This window comes from Quercus robur, chromosome 3 (genome assembly GCF_932294415.1).
Source record: "Quercus robur chromosome 3, dhQueRobu3.1, whole genome shotgun sequence".
In the NCBI taxonomy this organism is placed as follows: Eukaryota; Viridiplantae; Streptophyta; class Magnoliopsida; order Fagales; family Fagaceae; genus Quercus; species Quercus robur.
This window is the reverse complement of record NC_065536.1, coordinates 65,865,168-65,884,825: the sequence shown is the minus strand read 5'-3', so window position 1 is coordinate 65,884,825 and position 19,658 is coordinate 65,865,168. Positions and strand designations below refer to the sequence as shown.

General features: G+C 36.2%; 1 protein-coding gene and 1 pseudogene across 1 annotated transcript; one reads left to right on the top strand and one right to left on the bottom strand.

Moving 5' to 3' along the window:
• Positions 1-17,555, bottom strand: part of LOC126719960 (probable inactive purple acid phosphatase 9) — a 43,318-nt pseudogene extending 25,763 nt beyond the window's left edge.
• Positions 8,405-10,024, top strand: LOC126718960 (uncharacterized). The gene is made up of 2 exons (XM_050421384.1): positions 8,405-9,160; positions 9,230-10,024. The coding sequence occupies exons 1-2, from the start codon at positions 8,659-8,661 to the stop codon at positions 9,673-9,675; spliced, it is 948 nt and encodes a 315-aa protein (XP_050277341.1). The 5' UTR covers positions 8,405-8,658; the 3' UTR covers positions 9,676-10,024.
• Positions 17,556-19,658: the final 2,103 nt, after the last annotated feature.

Sequence of the window (19,658 nt, the reverse complement as noted above, 5' to 3'; positions counted from 1 at the left end):
CTTGAAGAAGGAGGATGAGATGCAGCGCCTGTGGAAGACTCTACTCGAGGGTGTTTAGTGCTAGCTTTCATTTGAGCTACTCTTTTCCTAAGGAATGTGGCACCTATGGGAGCTATGATATGAACAGGCTCAGATGCAGGAAACTCCTCTAATCCTAAATATAACAAAATCCTACGGATAAAAACAGGGAAGAAAAGACCATGTGACTTAGAACTACTCCTATGGACTTCAACTAAAGAACAAATGAAAAGAGAAGGAAAACACATAGGAGCATAAGTCACAAGAGCATACAAATAAGCACATCTCTCAATAGGAATGGTGTGCAAATGAGAGATAGGCCAAATCGAATGACAAGAAATCCGGAAAAACAAGTAATTGAGCTTAGTAAGCTTATGGGAGGTGATACGAGGATCAATACCCCAACTAATGGAAGTACCGGTGAGATATGACATAATGTCATCGAGAGGAGGTGTCTCAAAATAAGGGTACACAGGCTGTCATACCAAAGGTACCCCAAGAGTAGAGGCCACTACTAAAGGAGTAATGACATACTCTTCACCCCTTATCTAACTCATCACATAGTGAGTGTTGGAATCATTGGAGTGGACAGAGAGGTTCGAATAAAACTCTCTTATCAAGGCAGCTGGAGGAGGGTACTCTATATCCATAAGAGGTAACCAGCCCCTACACTTAAAATTCCTCCTAATCTCCCCACCAAGCTCATCTAAAATCACCTTCCGCTCAGCCCATACAGACCTAAATATATTAAGCTTCTCATAGGTCTCTTGGTTTTTCTCAAACCTAAACCTCTCACTATTGAAAGCCGAGGTAGAGGTGGTGGTGGTGGTTTTCTTGTTGGCTCTAGTCTTCCTAACCATGATGCTAAGGGTTGGAAAGGAAAGACAAAAACAAAAACCAAAGAAAAAAAACAAAGAAAACCCAAGGCAGACTACATTAGAGAGGGTTAGACAAAACAATAATAAAAATAACAGTCTATATGGTGCATGACATGAATGCACATATGATGCGTGCCCTAATGCATTGAAATTTGTTCAATTATACATTATAACCCAACAATTCACTTGAACATAGAGTTTTAGAACAAAAACCCCAGATTTTGAAAAACCCAATTTCAAAAATCCCAACAAATTGATCAATTTATCATTACACTAGTTAGATAACATCATATAATGACATAATCAATCAATAACACAAGTCAATTTCATCAATTTTAGCCCAATTGAACAAAATCCCCAATTTCTTAAACTTTCAAGCCGTAGAATTTCAAAATTTTCCCAAATCACAAAATGAATCAAATTAACACATGGGAATCATGTTAATAACATCTAGAGACAAAAACCCAATGATCAAATGTGAGAGAAAACAACTTAAAATTCAAAAACCCCATAAAGTATGAGTTCGAAAATTTCAACTAAAATGCATGAAAAATGTGAATAAACTGAAAAAGAAAGGGTAAAAGTGACTTACAAGCACAAGAAGACAAAAACCCTTGAGAAATTTTAGGAAAAAAATGACAAATTTGGCTTGGATTGGATTAGTCGAAGAGGAACAGTCAATGAGCTTTTGAAAAGATTTGAAAAGTGTGAAGAATATGTGAGAGAAAAACCTTTTTAAAAACTCAGTATGAATTTCGATCGGTCGAAAATTAGATTCAATCGATCAAAAATCAATTTCAATCGATCCGGCATCAATCGAGCCAGGCAAATTCAAACCTAAATTTTAATCGCATTTTCGAACGATTGAGCAACAGGTTCGATCGATCGAAAATCTAGAAAACTCAGATTTTTGAAAAACATAGCATTTTAATGCAGAAACTCCTTAAAGCACATTGTTTTATAAATGAAATGCATGGGTATGAGATGAAAAGTTTTTCAAAAACACTTGAATTCAATCCAGATCTCCCAAAAACAAGTTTTCAACCAATTTGTCCTCAAACCTCAACCATTAAACATATTTTGTATTAAAATCAGGGCACATTTAATCTTGGATGGCCACAACAAGATCACACACAATATTATGTACTAAGTTTAGTAAAGAATAATTTGTGTAGTGTGTACAACTAACAATAACTTGAAATACATATGAGGTGATATGTAGATAGTAATCAATCACAATTTCTACAAAATTCATCACATAAGTTTGAAAGAGACTATCACATAAGTTAGATCACACACAATATTATGTACTAAGTTTAGCAAAGAATAATTTGTGTAGTGTGTGTAACTAACAATAGCTTGAAATAGATGTGAGGTGATATGTAGATAGTAATCAATCACAATTTCTACAAAATTCATCACATAAGTTTGAAAGAGACTATCACTTAAAGAGTTATATCATATAACTCTCACATCTCCTAGAAAACAAGCTTGCAATCATGTAAGTTTCTTGTTTTTGCTTATAATGTACACACCAATTTTATTTGATTTGGAAATTATTAAAATAGCCAAGATAATGTACACACCAATTTTATTTCATTGTGAATTGATTATAGCCCAATAATGTACACACCAATTTTAGCATTAATTTGAGGCTACATCTTATGTTCTTTAATGCATGTGCTACACTTTCTCGAGCACAGAATCTTATGATATGCATTAAGGTGTTCATGATTGGCTAGTAAACAGTGGTGAGATGGTTATTTATGCCTTTCTCATTAAGTTCAAGTCCAAACAATCAAAAACATGTGACTTCAAGATCAAGATCAAGTGATCAAAAACTATAAACAACTCCTACACTACATGCACTACAAAGCTAAAACTAGTAACGTGCAGAAAAAAAAAAAAAAAAAAAAAGCTCATCCAAGCTAAACAAGATACATAAACATATTATGTAAAGATAATATGACCAGCCTTGATTACAAGACCAAGAATAATAATGCAAAACACATTTTTCCTTCCTTTTCCTATCCCTTTAAATAAATAAAAAAAGAATAACAAAACAACCTATCATGAAATGCATGAATGTTATGCAATGTAAATCCTAAAAACAAAAACAAAAATAACAAAGAAAAATGGTCACAAAGAGAAGAGAAATAAAGCACAAGGACCATGTCAGAAAGACTCAATTAGATTGAGCATCTCATCCAAAGCCTTTTAGATGCAACTCTAGCATTGGAGTTATTATTCTTATTAGAATGATGAGCAACTCCAAGATTGGAATAAAGTTTTAATGCCTTTACCAACTCACTAATAAATACCATAGGATCTTGTGCTTGAGGCAAAGGTACTTTTGGCTTATTTGCTCGCCTTGCAACTTGAAACAATTTGGACGAATATGTCTAATCTTTCCACAAAAAAGACAAACCCATAAAGGTCTATCATGCTCCTTATCCATAGGGAGAGTGGGATTCTTAGGCTTAGACTCTTTAAGATCGACTCTAATCTTCCTAGAAGATGTAACTTCTACTGGTTTGACAATCTCACTCACGGGGGGTTCAGAAGAAGAAACAAAGTCTGTAGAATGAGTTTTAGACATAGAGATGTTATCTTCAAAACCTAGACCAATTTTTTCTAAGGGAGACTTTTGAATACTCAACATGTGTTCAAGTTTAGAACTAGCAAACCTATTTGTTTGTTCTCTAGCAATAGATAATTTAAGTTTCAAATTCTTAACTTTATCAAGTAACAACATGTTTTTAGTTTTCACCTTATCAATCAATTCATTAGCATCAAACAATTTCAACAACAAATTTTTCTTATCAAGTTCAAGAGAAGTAATTTTCTTTAAACCTAAGTCAACATTCATAGCATTCGTTGCAGCAACCTTGCAAAGTTTATTATAAACTTCTTGTAAATCAGCACATTCAAAGAGTTCCCCATCAGAAGGGTTCTCATCAGCAACAACACTTTCATCAATTACAGTAGTAGCTGTGAAAGTAATGAAATTTCTATCTTTATCACTACTAGACTCATGATCAGAAACTTCATCATTACTAAGGGTTACAGCTATAGCTTTACCCTTTGATCTCAAGAATGTAGAACATTCTGATTTCACATGACCATACCCTTGACAACCAAAACATTTTTGTCCCAAAGAATTATTAGAGGTTTGACCTACTTTCTCTTTAGATTTATTTGTTCACTTCAATGGGTTCATTCCTCTTAAAATTCCTAGGTTCAGCATTGTTTTTACCTCTTACCCTTCTATTGTTGCTCCTAAGAAAGTTTCTAAAGTTATTGGCAAGATATGCAATCTTTGTAGAAGAGAGTTCATCATCAAATCCATTCCCATCAACATTATCAACTAACTTAAGAGCCATTGATTTGGATTTGTTTGTCTTAGGTAGGTCTAGCTCATAAGACTAAAGAGATCCTACAAGCTCATCAATAGGGATGGAATGCACATCCTTGCTCTCAGTAATAACAGTCACTTTGGGTCTAAAATTTTCAACCAAGGATCTAAGAATCTTCCTAACAATCTTAGGTTAATCATAAATTTCACCCAAATTATAAGCAGAATTAACAATATCATTAAGCTTAGCATAGAATTCATCAAAATTTTCATTATCAGACATCCTAATTCTTTCAAATCTAGTTGTTAACTGTTGCAACTTATTGATCTTAATTGCTTTTGTGCCTTCATGCACAATTTGGAGAATATTCCATGCAGTATGAGCAACCTCAACATTTGAGATCCTCTTGAATTCCTCCATAGAAACAGCATTAAAAATAGCATTCATGGCTTTGCTATTAAAAGCGGCTGCTTCTTTATGAGAAGTTTGCCACTTGCTTACAAGAGTAGTTGGTTTCTCCCATCCATATTCAACGGAATTCCAAACTCTCTCATCAATTGATTTTAGGAATGCTTTCATCCTTACTTTCTAGTAGGCATAGTTGTTCCCATCAAAGTGAGGTGGGATCACAAGAGAGTGACCATGTTCTATGACAACAGGGGTCAATGAACAACTCTTAGATCAAAGGATCTAAATACTAGAGCTAACCCGATATAATACCACTTGTACATTTTTAGACCCCTTAAAACACAAGTTGTTTAACCTAATATTAAGCCAAGTTCATTAACAAGTTCATTAATAAGATCTATGTTCAACACATTCAAATCATATCATGTGAATAGTACGAAAAAGTAAATAACACAACAATATGATAACCCAAGAAAACCAAACCAGTAAAAAAACCTAAGGAGGATTTAACCTAGCTATCCTCAAGGTAAAACAGATCCACTATGAAAGAATTGAAATTCGTACAATAAGACTTAGATCACTAACATCCTATTGCTACCTCGTGTAGAAAACTTACTACCACGATCATGTGATAGCTCTGAGTCCATGAACTACTTCTTTCTTTGATCCACAACAACCACAAGTTCTCCTACTTGTGTTTTTCTTTAAGCTCTTGAAACAGCAATTGAAAAGACCTCCAAGTACTTGACATCAATCTTGATCTTGATAACCCTAAGTGTGTATGATAGTAAATACCTCTAGATCTCACAAAAAATTCACACACACAACATATCAACAACCTCTAAAATGTGACTAAGGTTTTTCCTTTTATACTTGAAGCAAAACATAAAACCCTACACGTCATATGGGCTTGTGCGAAGCTGGAAATTCTGTAGAAAAAACAATCTACACGAGGTTCAATCGATCGAGTCTAATTTTCGATCGATCGAGCCTTGCAAATTTAGTCCAATAAATTATGCAATCACTCGAACTTTTGAGCAGCCTAAATCTAGACTCTAAGTTTTGATCATGATCTGCCAACACATTACACATTAAAGTTCTAATACATTTAGTTCCTAAAGTCTTAGAACCTAACACACTTCAGTTTTTAGATATTATATAAAAGTGACTCAAGTTTAAATAATTTTTAAACTTACTAGAAATGTCTTTTTTTTTGGGGGGGGGGGGGGGTGAACAAAATATATGGCATTAAGCATAAACACAGCCAGAGTTATATAAGTTCACTTTACCGTGTTTAATCATACATCTAATTGGATATTATATACGTATAAACAAACAATTGAGCCAGTAGTATATAAAAGCACTTTTTGTAACTATGGATCACCATGAAATCTATAGGCACTCAAACTAGGACATTCATAAAATTCTTTTCTTAGACATGAACATACAAATGAGATTCTATGATTACAAGGTCACAATGAAGAAAATGCTAAAATAAAATCCAAACTATTATGAAATATGAATTGAGCTATAGTACAACTACAAAAAAATTTATCATACAAGCCTTACAAATTGATGTGTCTAAATTTTCAACACAAAACAAAAGAGTGATTCTACACCTACTACAAGATTTACTGCATAATCTTAGAAACTATTATTCTTTTTTAGACATGAAACAAAAAAGTAATTCATTAATGGGCAAAACTTTGGTACAAATTAAGTTCTCCAACCGAATTTAACCACATGGCTGCATTAACTACTACTACAAAAGTATTCTTATCTTTTCTAAAAACAATTAAATTCAACCATATTGTTCATTTGTCAATGAAACCACAATATTAAATTCAATTTGAGAATCTAAGGTATAACAAATAACAATTAATGAACCGTAACTAAATTTTACATTTCATAAATTTCTTTAGCATCCAATTAACGAGTGCCAAAGTGTACTGGTAAAGTTAGAGTTTTTTTTTGTTGAAAGCGATAAGCTTTTTTGAGGTAGTTGCACAACATTCAAGTTAAGGGAGTATTTTTTTTTAATGAAACATGTTAATGGATGCTTCAAAGGCATTTGTTAATGAACAAGTTTTAGAAACTTTTATGGGAAAAGGAAAGAAAAAAACAATTGAATTTTTTGACTACTTTTTATATTTTCCATAAAAGTGATATTAAAACTTTCTTAAAATGATTCATTAACAAATACCTTAAGAGCATTTGCTAATGAACCTGCTCAATTCTTCTTTATCGAGTGCAATCAAGCACCTGTTAACAAAAACTATTTATTTATTATATTGTTGATGTGACATTGCTTTCATTGTCTTGGTTAGTCTTTTATAACAAAATTTATATTAGCTTTTGGTCAACTTATTGCGTCACTACCCTAGGGTTGGGCTTGCTGTATCTCTTTCTTGTTTCTTACTTGCAAGTATGAGTACAAGAATGGAGAAGATGTCTGCGATGGGGGAAAAGTTTTCGCTTTTGGAGTATGAAGGTAATAAGTTTGTTGTTCAGGATGAGACAATGTTGGAGGAATATCTTATCGCAGCAAAGTTCTTTACCAAACGTGCTCTTAACATGGAGGCAATCACAAAGACATTCAAACTGATTTGGAGAACAAGGAAAGGCTTTGAGGTGTGAGACATGGGCAATCATCTTGTCCTGTTCGCTTTCAAGGATGAAACAGATGTGGCTAAGGTTTTGATGGGTGAGCCATGGTCATTTGACAAACACCTTGTGGCTTTACAAGAAACAAAGAGAGGTGAAGCCATCCAATCCTTGGAATTTAACTCTGCGTGTTTTTGGGTACAAATACATGATTTTCCCGTGGGATGCATGTTAGTTTCAACGGCAAAGGGAATAGGATCAGTGATTGGGACTGTTGTGGAAAGCGATGAGGACGAAGTTAATATGGGAGGTTTCAATTATATACTGCTAAGAATCAAGGTGGACATTCTCAAACCTCTTTGTCGTGGTCGTAAGCTGTCCTTGTCAGGAGGGAAAGAGGGTTGGGTGAGATTCAAATACAAGCAGCTTCCCATTATTTGCTACTGGTGTGGCAAACTCACACACAGTGACAAAGATTGTTTGATATGGACCCCAAGCAATGGTATGCTGAAGGAGGGGGCTCAACAATTTGGTTCGTGGTTACGGGCATACACTCCCAATCCTTTTCGAAAAATGGTCATGAAGGTGGAAGGCTTGGAGGATGATACTTCATGGAATGGTCAGAGTGAGCATGACCATAATGAAGGGGGGACCAAAAGAGAAGGCACGCAAGGGGCTAATCATGGTGGATTGGAGCTAACAAGGATGGCAAATCGACGACAACCACTGTTGGATGACGTTTGCCTCAAAGCTATTGACTCTGACACTTTCCCTAAGGAAACTCCATGTTTGCAGTCAATTGTCATGGTTACTCCGAAAATTACGGGATCTTCCCAAGTTGAGCAAAATGGTGTGGATATGGAAAGGAAATTCAAAAAAACTGACTTTCAAGAACAATTAAAGGAAATTGATTCTGCTCTCACTATCTTTAATATGGTGATGCAACCCGTTAGTCCAATGCAGGAAGTTGGGCTTCCATGTGGCCCAAATTCAATTGAGCTTGTTAAGGAAGGCTTTTCTTTTACTTTAAGTGAGCCAAGTCGAAACTTAAACCCAAGCCCACGAGGAGGATGAACTCGGGCTCATGCTTAGTATACTACTAAGCCTAGTCAAGGGAGTGGTGAATCCAGAGTACTTGGAACTAAACGCAGTGTTAGGGTTGCTTTTGAAGAAGAAGAAGAGGAACGTGACAAGGAAAAGAAACAAGCAATGGAAGATGCACAAATCCAAACGGCGGAGGCTGATTGTTAGCCCCATCGACACCAATGCTTTCCTTAGCTTAGAACTATTAGGGGCTTGAGAATCGCCGGACAGTTCGAGAGCTTGTGGAAATCGTGCAAGCTGAAGGTCCCAAGATTGTGTTTCTCTCTGAAACTTGGTCAGGTAGGAAGCACATGGAGAAAGTGAAGAGGGAGTTGGAGTTTGATGGTCTGTTCATCGTTCCTAGAGATGGAAGGGGCGGTGGGCTGGCGTTGTTGTGGAAATCGGAGGTGGCGGTGTGGGTAGATAATTTCTTGAAATTTCACATTGATGCGATTGTAAACGGTGGATCAAAGGAGGCATGGCGGTTAACTAGGTTCTATGGGGAGCCCGATAGAGATAGAAGGGAGGAGGGATGGAATATGATGAGGATATTGAGCTCGAGGTCGGACTTACCATGGTGCTGTTTTGGGGACTTCAACAAGCTGCTGAAAGTTGAAGATAAACGGGGAGGTACACCACGGTCACAGAGCCAAATGCAGCAATTCAGAGATGCCCTTGATCATTGCGGGTTTGAGGACCTTGGCTTCTCGGGTCCTGCTTTCACATGGAGAGGTAGGCGCCAAGGTGAATGGCTGTGGGAACGATTGGACCAAGGAGTCACAAACTACGATTGGTTAGCGAAATTTCCAACAGGTAGGGTCCGAAACTTATCATGTTTTTCTTTGGATCATTTTCCAATTTTGCTAACATTGGATTCAGAAGGAGAAAGGCAAAGGTGGAAGAGAAAGCCTTTTAGATTTAAGGCAATGTGGCTCACTGATTCAGGGTGCCATCACACAGTCTCAAGAGCCTGGGGGTCTAATCTGATTGGTACACCAATGTATAGGGCCACAAAGAAGCTGAAGAAATGTAAGAAGTTGCTGAAAAAATGGAGTAAGGCACAGTTTGGTAGTGTTCTAAGCCGAATCAGGGAAACTAAAATGGCTCTATGGAGGGCAGAAGAGAAAGCAATGCAGGGAGGTGATTATCAAGAAGTGGTTTGGCTGAAAGCTGAGCTAAACTTGCTGTTGGACAGAAAGGAGCAAATGTGGCATCAACGAGCACATGTGAAGTGGGTACAATGTGGTGACAAAAACACCAGGTATTTTCATGGTATAGCAACCCAACGAAAAAGGAGAAATTTTATTAAGGGCTTAAAGGATGACTAGGGGGTGTGGCAAAAGGAGGAAGAAGCTATCTCGGCCTAGCTCATTGATTGCTATGGAAGCCTTTTTACCTCATCAGACCCACATAATCTGGAGTCATTTTTGGAAGGGGTCCAAGCAGTGGTTACTGAAGACATGAATGCTAAGCTTGTTGAGAGGTACACAGCAAAGGAGGTGGCAATAGCAATCAAAGAGATGGCTCCATTGAAGGCCCCCGGACCTAATGGTATGCCACCATTGTTCTTTTAGACCTATTGGCCAGACATAGGTATGGACATAACTAAAGTAGTACTTTCTTGTTTGAATTTTGGTTCTTTGCTAAAGTCTATAAATCATACATTTATTACCCTAATTCCAAAGGTTAAAAATCCTGAAAGAGTAACTGAATTCAAGCCTATTAGCCTTTGTAATGTGATTTATAAGATTATTAGTAAAGTCTGTTGGGAAATTTAGACCCCGGTTGATAGAATTAACAAGTTTTTAATCCAAGTTTGTTAATTAGATTTACTAGTCGCTAACCCGTGCGATGCACGAGAAAACTATTAGAAAATAATAAAGCATGCATATATTGAAAATAATAAAACATGCATATTTTAAAAACAATTTAAGTTCATGTGTGCTTGCAAGGGATACATACCTATATAGTTCTTGCGGTAGAAATAAAAGTCTTATCTTTGAGATAAAGAATTGATGTAAACAAACTAACCTTACATAAAACAAATTTAAAAAAAAAAAAAAAAAACATAAAATTGATGTCACGGGAAATTCAGCCACATAGTAGTAATATATAAATCTCTTAAAACCTAAACCTAAACGTAAGGACTAAATATTTATGCGTCTTCTCTTGCTTTCCTGATGTATTTGGTTAAAAACATAAAACTGATGTCACAGGAAATTCAGCCACATAATTGTAATATATAAATCTCTTAAAACCTAAACCTAAATCTAAACGTAAGGACTAAATATATAAACAAACTAACCTTACAAAAGTTGAACTTTATAAGCTAAAATCTATACCGTGAGTTGTAGATCTTGAATGCTATACCGTGCGTTTAGGGCTTCCTACATCTGGAGAGAGAGAGAGAGTTTGCAGAAACCAAAGAAAATCTCTCTATAACTTAAGAAACACAATATACTAAAATCAAAGAAATAAAATTTTCAGAGGACAAAATATTATAAATAATTTAAAAGAATTTTGGTTTAATTCTTGAACACCGCAACTCCATAAAATTCATACTAATAATAATATTTTATGATAGCGCAGTTAGAATTTTGGTTTAATTCTTGAACACTGAATTGGAAATTGATTATATGAGTATTCAATGGTGAACAAAGTACTATGTATTAATTAATATATAAACAAAACTAACCTTACAAAAGCTGAACTTTATAAGCTAAAATCTATACCGTGCATTGTAGATCTTGAATGCTTTAGGGCTTCCTATGTCTGGAGAGAGAGAGTTTGCAGAAACCGTGGCTTTATATTTCTTAACTTGAGAGAGGGGTAAGGTTGCTAGGGTTTTGTAGATCTTGAATGCTTTAGGGCTTCCTACGTCTGGAGAAAGAGAAAGTTTGCAGAAACCATGGCTTTATATTTCTTAACTTGAGAGAAGGGTAAGGTTGCTAGGGTTTTGTAGATCTTGAATGCTTTAAGGCTTCCTACGTCTGGAGAAAGAGAGAGTTTGCAGAAACCGTGGCTTTATATTTCTTAACTTGAGAGAGGGGTAAGGTTGCTAGGGTTTTGAGGAGTTATAATTTTTATTTATTTATTTATTTTTTAAATATTGTGCTGACGTGGAAAATTGTGGTACTAGCAAAGGTTTCGGTTTTATATATATATAGATTATGAATAAAACTTGTTAAAACAAACAAACATCAATATCATGTCAAAATCATGCAGTGGAAAAAAATAAATAAGACAAGATATGATGACTCAGGAAAACCAATGAAACAAACTAGTTTCACAGTAAAAAAACCTGAGGGGAAACCTTCCCGAAAAGTAATCCACTATAGTAAAGAGAAGTTTCAGATCTAGTACAAAACCTTTGTCCCTAGACTCTACAATCCTCGTAGATGAACTCACAGCAGAAACCTTCTATTACTTCAGAAACTCTAAACTCTTCAATATATGAACACCACCCTTTGATGACGGATCCCAGTACGTGACTAACTCCTTTGCACGAATCCCAGTACGTGACTCATTCACCAACTTGAGGAAGAAAAATGTTGGCTGCAAAGTTCTTCACTTCATCAACAATAAAGATCAAGAAGCACTTGGTTACAAAACTCTAAGCCGCAAAGATGCAGTAGCTTCTTTCAGAGAGAATAAGGCATCGGTCACCTTTTGCATATGTTCTCCTTGTATTCTCTTATGTGATGGCCTTTAAAACAAGCCTTATATAGGTCTAGGGTTGTGAGAAAAGAAACCCTGCACATACATGTCATCATGGGCCGAAAATCGGATTTGAAAATCTGAATTCCCGTAACCTCGATCGATTGGGAGTTGTCAAGCTTTAAACTTCAACAGATACAGCTATCGAGAAGCTATCAAGGAGCTGTCGAGGAGACAGGAGCTTTCTCGATCGATCTACCTAGCTATCAAGAGGTGTCGAGATTGCGATAACAATTAACTGAAGAGCTCGATAGATAGCCTAGCTGTCAAGAGGTGTCGAGAATCTGTCGAGCTATCTGTTTGCAGGTGTTGAGCTATCTGTCCAACTTTAATGAACAGTTTTTCTTCACTTGTTTCTTGGTCCAATCTTCATGGCTTTAATACTAGACTTGAATAACATGTTTCTTGAAGTATTAAACACATCCCAGATCTACCCAAATACAAGTAAAGTGCGTTTTGTCAAAGAATAAGCCAATTATATAAAATAGTGACATATGTTCCTAACAGGTGAATCATATATGTCCTAACAAAGTCATAGCAAACAGACTTAAACCACTGCTTAACTCTGCTATATTAGAAACACAAAGTGCTTTTACAGCTGGCAAGTTGATCACAGATAATGTCTTGATAGCGTTTGAATTGATGTACCATATGAAAACTAGTTGCCTTCAAGGAAAAAAAAAAAAAAAAAAAAAAAAAAAAAAAAAAAAGGATTCATGGCACTCAAGCTAGACATGAGTAAAGCATACGACTGGGTGGAATGGGTCTTCCTGAAGAATATATTGTTGAGATTGGGCTTCCAACAATCTTGGGTTAATCTGGTTATGGAGTGTGTGACAACGGTTTCTTATTCTATTCTATTGAATGGAGAACCAAAAGGAATGATTTTTCCGAATAGAGGTATAAGGCAAGGGGATCCTCTTTCCCCTTACCTTTTCCTTTTCTGTGCTAAGAGATTGAATGCCATATTAAGGAAAGCTTCCATTTGCTGGGGAAATTGAGGGGTTTTCTTTATGCAGACAGGGGCCAAAGATTACCCATCTTTTTTTCGTTGACGACTGCTTGCTATTTTGCCATTCCACCTTAGTTGAATGTGAGAAAATTCAAGAGTTGCTTGCTATTTATGAAGCAGCTTCTAGTCAGATGGTCAACAAAAATAAGACTACTTTGTTTTTCAGCAAAAATAAGGATGAAGAGTCACAGGAAGTTATAAAACGATCCCTGGGTGTACTAGTGATTTAGCACTATGAAAAGTACTTAGGGCTGCCCTCCTTTGTATGGAAAAACAAGAAATCTTGTTTCACATTAATCAAGGAATGAATTTGGGCACGTATGAAAGGATGGAAGGAGAAGTTTCTCTCCCAAGCCAGCAAGGAGATCATGATCAAGGCTGTCATACAATCGATACCTACCTATTCCATGAGTGTGTTCAAACTGCCTACAAGCCTATGCAAGGACATTGAGGCAATAATAAGGAAGTTTTGGTGGAGGCAAGAAGAGAAGAAGAAAATCCATTGGGTGAAATGGAGTTCCTTGTGTTCTTCGAAGTCTATGGGTGGTATGGGGTTTAGGGATTTTCAGCATTTCAACAACGCTTTATTGGCTAAGCAAGTGTGGCGGCTTTTTCACCAAAAGGATACCCTTCTCTATAGGGTGTTTAAAACAAAGTTCTTCCTAAGTGGGAGCATTTTTTATGCTACTATACCTACAAAATGCTCCTATGCTTGGCGAAGCATATTGCAGGCTAAGGAGGTTGTATAGAAGGGTGCTATTTGGCGAGTTGGAGATGGACAATCCATAAAGGTTTGGGAGCATCGTTGGCTACCTGATCCTGCAAATAGCAAAATAGTGTCTCCAAATTTGAATCATGCTATTTCACGGGTTAGTGATCTCCTAATGCCCAATGTCCAATCTTGGAATGTGGAGTTGATTGATCAGACTTTTATGGGATAGGAGGTTGAAGAGATTAAACAGATCCATGTTAGTGGAATTGGTCAGGATGATGCCTATATTTGGCCATTCACTTCAGATGGGGAATACTCTGTCCGTACTGCATACCACTTGCTTGACTCGGGTTCACTAAAGGCTGAACAAGCCTCAACCTCATTAGCGGATCAAAAGGTTTGGAAGAGCATTTGGCGTATCCGAGCTCCTAATAAAATTTGCCATTTTATATGGAGAGCTGTCAGGGACTCTTTGCCAACTAAGGAGAATCTACATAAGAGACACATTCCATTAGATGTAACTTGCTCTCTTTGTGATGAACAACAAGAAACACTTATGCATGCTCTCTGGATGTGTGATCAAGCCAAGGCGGTTTGGAAAATCTGAAGTAAATGTTGCTGTGATGTACAAGACCAAGTTTCGTACTTTCATGGATCTCTTTGAAGTGGTACTGGGTAGAGGGTTGGTCTTCCACATGGCCTGGTTCTCTACAATTGCTTGGAGCTTATGGCAAAGACATAATAGGATTCAAGAAAAGCAACCTTCTTGGCCCCTTCACGGAGTTAGTAAGTGAGCGAAGGACATGGTGACAGAATTTTTTGATATCCATAAACAGCCACCTAAACTCAAGAGGAGAGTAGCTCCGATCCGCTGGCTACCTCCACCAGATGGCGTGTATAAAGTCAATTTTGATGCAGCCCTTTTTGGCAACTTGGGAATGGTAGGTATTGGAGTCGTTGTTCGTGACAGTGTGGGAGAAATAATTGTTGCCCTTAGTCAGAAAATCCGTGAGCCTTATTTAGTGGATACTGCCGAAGCTTTAGCATGCAATCGAGCAGTTACTTTTGCAAAGGAGCTTTGTCTTTTTTCTGTGATTGTTGAAGGAGATAGCAAGCGGGTTGTTCAAGCAGTCACCAATACGGGGGAGAATCTGACAATGTTTGGCCATGTGATTAAGGAGATTCAAGGATCATGTTCTAGCTTTACAAGGATTAGTTTTCAACATGTTAGGAGGGAGGGAAATAAGTTAGCTCATGCCCTTGTACGTAGAGCAGTTGTATCTGCTAACACTGATGTTTGGGTGGAAGAACTACCCACTGATTTGGAGGATGTATTCCAAATGGATTTGATTAATTAATAAAACTTTGCTTACCTGATTCTAAAAAAAAAAAAAAAAAAAAAAAAAAAAAGAGTATCATTATTTGCAATTAACAATGCTCCAAAACTTCTGACTTATAATCATGATTTTAAAAACCGAAACGAATCAGTCGATTTGATAGTGAACCAGTTAGTAGTCTATTTCAATCATGTAGAAAAAAAAATGTTAATAAAAAAAAGTAAGAACAACCAGTAACTGTCGGTTCAACCAGTAAAACTAGGAACTGTAACGATTAAACTAGTTCAGAAGTAAATAAAGAATAATGCTTGCCATGGGTGTTGGAAGTTTGCCATTGTTCTTTGATCTCGCCATTTTTGGATGGGTGGATGCTTCTGCAACCTGAAGCTTTTGTAAAGGCATAGTGGGAATGTCGTGTAGATGGGTGGTTTGATCTCGTTATGTGGAGTGTGTGTGCGCTTGTGTCACAGGGTCAATTTTTCTCTAAAACTCCTAACAGCTTGTGTAGTTCTGCGTTTACCACTCTACTACCATGTAGTTTTTTTTCCTCTTTTTTAAAGAGAAAGAACTAAGAAAGACTAAAAGAGACGTGACTTAAGAGAAGAAAAAGAAGTTGGATTTTATTAACAAATGTCCTAAGGGCATCTTAAGAACACTTTGCATTTTAAGTAATTTTGCATCTAATTAGAGTCATTTTAAATTAGAATAATTTTTGACAAGAAAAGCCTATCAATCCTTAATTATAATATATTTTTTTTTAATTTTATAATTTTAAAATTAATAATTAAATGAATCGTGACGTCACTAGCTCGACCATTAGTTGGACTCCAATCAGACTAGAGAAGTGATAATCAATGCTTTTTCTAGTTTTTAGTCCAGTTTGGTTTTTAAAACTATGTTATCTTCGCACACCCTTGGTGTGATGGGCACTCTACAAGTATAAGTGCTTGTGGAGTGTGGGGGGCAAGGACCGAGATTCAAGTCTCTAGGAGGGAATTTCACACACATATACACTTAGATTAGGCTAGATTAGAATTCTATCTTGTATTAAAAAAAAATGTGTATAATTACAAATTACAAATATCATTAACTAGACTATAAAAACCCAATTAACCCTTTTTAAATTAGCAATTAAGAACTTAAAAAGAATTACCTCATAATAATACCTAGCTCCTTTCTTCAAATTCGTCATAACCCCATCATGAATCCAACTTGGGTCTCTCCACCCAACACTCATATTTGCTGGAGCCTCACTAGACATGGCAAAACGGGTCAGACTCGTTTGACCCGACCCGTTTAACCTGCAACCCGTTTGACCTGTAACTCGATTGACCCGCGACCCGATTAACCCGACCCGAACCCGACACGACCCTCCCATTTTGCCACGTCTACCAACATTGAGTAGATTGAGATTGAGGTGTAATTTTTATAAAATATTTACTTATTTTTCTTTATTTAATATGTTATGTACTCCATTATAGTTTGTCATTCTTTACTTGCCACCTTCATTTTCTCTTCCTACTTTAAATAGATCGAAGATTATACCAAGATTAGTTTCTAGAAAGCTAGAACAAGAGTTGCACCAAATTTGGGTATCAAGTCAAGTGTTTAGTGGTAATTGGTAACAATATCACCAGTGAAAATCTAATCACAGTTAAGGAACTCATAAACAATTGACAGATTGCATCTATTTCAAAAAAAAAAAAAAAAAAAAAAAAATTGTTTGAAAAATACGAGTCAACTCGACCCGACTCAACCCGCAACCCGATTGACCCGTTTAAAAATGACCGGCGACCCGTTTGACTTGCAAACCCGATTGACTCGACCCAAACTCGACCTGACCCGCCCGTTTTGCCACGTCTAAGCCTCACATGTGCTCCCTCTCATACCTCTCCACATTTGCCACCACCATTTCATCAAGCATATCCTCCCTCTCCCCATGCCTCACTTGCCTTTCCTCATGATCCTTAGTCGAACACCACTCTCATCTCATCCTCATTCTCCAAAAACCCCAAATGGATTTGCTCTGGCCCACGACTTATCTCAAACCCAACTTCCATCGATTTCTTCAACAAATGGGTCGTACCCAGTAAGGGATTGTGATCATGATCGTGGTGTTTCGGGTCAACTTTGGATTCAACCCATTGGAAGATTCGGAAAGAGTAGTTGAACTTGGATCAGAGGTTGATTAAAGGAATGGATATGGATCCGGATCCGGATCCAGATTGCCACGTGGCAGAGGATGAAAGGAACACATAGCTGATGGTTGACGTGAGAGGAGTTTGGAGGATTGTAAATACCAAGCCAATCAAGCTTGGTGGGTGAAGAGATTCCAGACCATTGAATTCGAATTGGATCGCCCGATTTGGCTAAAATGGTTGGGGTTATTGAGAGAGAGACTTTTGGTATGTGTTTGGATTCCACGTCCATGGCTGCATTTCGCGTTTCATGCGTTTTCTTTTTCTTTTTCTTTTTCTTTTTTTGGTTCAACCCGCAATTGTTGACAAGTCAATTGTGAACAGTGCACCCGTATACTGTTTACAGATCCCACAAGTTACACTTTTCAGCAACTTTTTCATTAAAAATGGGTCCCACAGTACTATTTACACATTTAAAAATTATTTTGCTACAGTGTTTTTAGTTTCAGTTTTCAATTTCAACAAAAATAAGCTGTATCTAAAAAAACCCTTAATTGGGTTGATTGGGTTGATGGGTTAAAGAGAGAAATGATTGTTATGAAGAGAATAAAATGTGTGATTGTGTTTGTGAGAGAATTCTTCGTATTTGGACATTCAAGACGGTGAAAGAATGAAGATGGAGAAGGTGGAATTATTGTTTTTGTTTGTAGAGAATTTGGATTTGGGGTTTGCTTTGGAATGAATGAATAATTAGGCATATTCTTTTCAACATTCTAATGTCACACTGACATTTGTTTCTCAATATGTTAAATTTAATCCCGGATTTTTTTAGCTTAATGATGATTATGACTTCAACTGGAGTTTTCCTTTTATCTCTTCCTAACTATGATGTCATTATGCAAGTCATCAAGTGATATATGAATTTAATTTATTGATAGGTAATTTGCACCTGTATCCCGAATGTTAAGTTTGGATTTAAATCCGTCTGTCACTGTTTTGTGATAAGGTGTTTGTTAAGTGCTAATTAAACCCAAAACAAACGTTGTTTTCTGATTCAAAACTAGATTTTATTTTATTTTATTTTTTCCAAAAAAAGGTATCAAAATCTCTTTGAATATCTAACTATTCTCTCGTTTTGAACCTTAATTATTAAAGGCATGTCATATATTATTTTGACTAGATCTACAATTTACACTCTTAAAAGTTTATGATAATTCTGACTTTGCTCCATGAAGTTTCAAATTTGGATTCAAAAAACTACGTTATTTTGAGTTATGGCACTTAACTTACACTGTTTTAGTAAAAAAATCAAATGTTAATTAACCTTGGTCTCTTAATTATTTTTTGTCACTCGAGGTGAATTAGCTCAAAGTGAATGTCTAACTTCAATGACTACTTTCTCAAAAAAAAGAAAAAAAAGAAAAAAAAAAAAACTTCAAAGACTAGGGTATGGAGTCCGAAAACTCCTAAACGTAATAAGACTTTTTGAGAAATACGGTAGTTAACAATGAGAATGAGCAATCCTAAATGATTAAGTTATGAGCCTAGGTTACCAACGCCTAATAAGTTAATAGAACTAAATCGTAGTGAATCATCTCAAAGTAAAGTATTCCAGAGCAAATCATCTAGAATTAAAGTAAAAGGCAAAAAATGTAAAGGATTTTTAAGTCTACTTGACTTAAACAAATACTAAATTGCTTCAAAATAAACAGGAAATTTGATAAAGCTTAAATTAACCACTAATCAGTGCATCAAACTTAAATACTTGATTGAAATAAGAACACAAGTACAAGGAAATAAAGTTACAAGAATATGATGTTCTACAAGCCTAAATGACTAGTTGAATGCCTACAAACTACTTATCTCCAGAGCAATTAATACATATTATCTCAAACGTGCTCAGGTTTGTGCTGTGGTTGTGCTCGGTGTCTTTTTCTTGTAGCATAAACCCCCTATTGAAGAAGCAAGAATTGCATCCATAATTCTCCTAGCCATTCAATTTACAATGATAGGAAAAAAAATAATTGGAAGGCACTTCAAGAAGAATAACTGGATTTTGGGAGAGAGGAGGATGATGTTCATAGAGTAATCCTAAATTATCTTAGTAAAAGAAAAGGAAAAGGTATAAAATAATAATAACAAAAATAAACCAAAAAAAAAAAAGGATTTTAAAATGCAGATTCTGGGATTTTCTCTACTAAGGATATTGCAGTTTGCTCATGTGGGTTATCTTAAAAATGAGGGGAATCAACTCACAGTATAACATCTTGAATTCAGGGGAGTTACCACAGTTCCTCAACTAGAGATGCTCATCTCCAATATTAAAATAATAGGTCTTTTCTCCACAGTAGAGTACTCAAAGAACTAAGCAACAGAAATGTGACAGTACCTCCAA

Bases quoted from the DNA above. Each gene is read 5' to 3' on its own strand.
- LOC126718960 (XM_050421384.1), top strand. From the start codon at position 8,659: ATGGAGAAAGTGAAGAGGGAGTTGGAGTTTGATGGTCTGTTCATCGTT. The intron at 9,161-9,229 runs GTAGGGTCCGAA...TGGATTCAGAAG, and splicing joins GTTAGCGAAATTTCCAACAG to GAGAAAGGCAAAGGTGGAAG.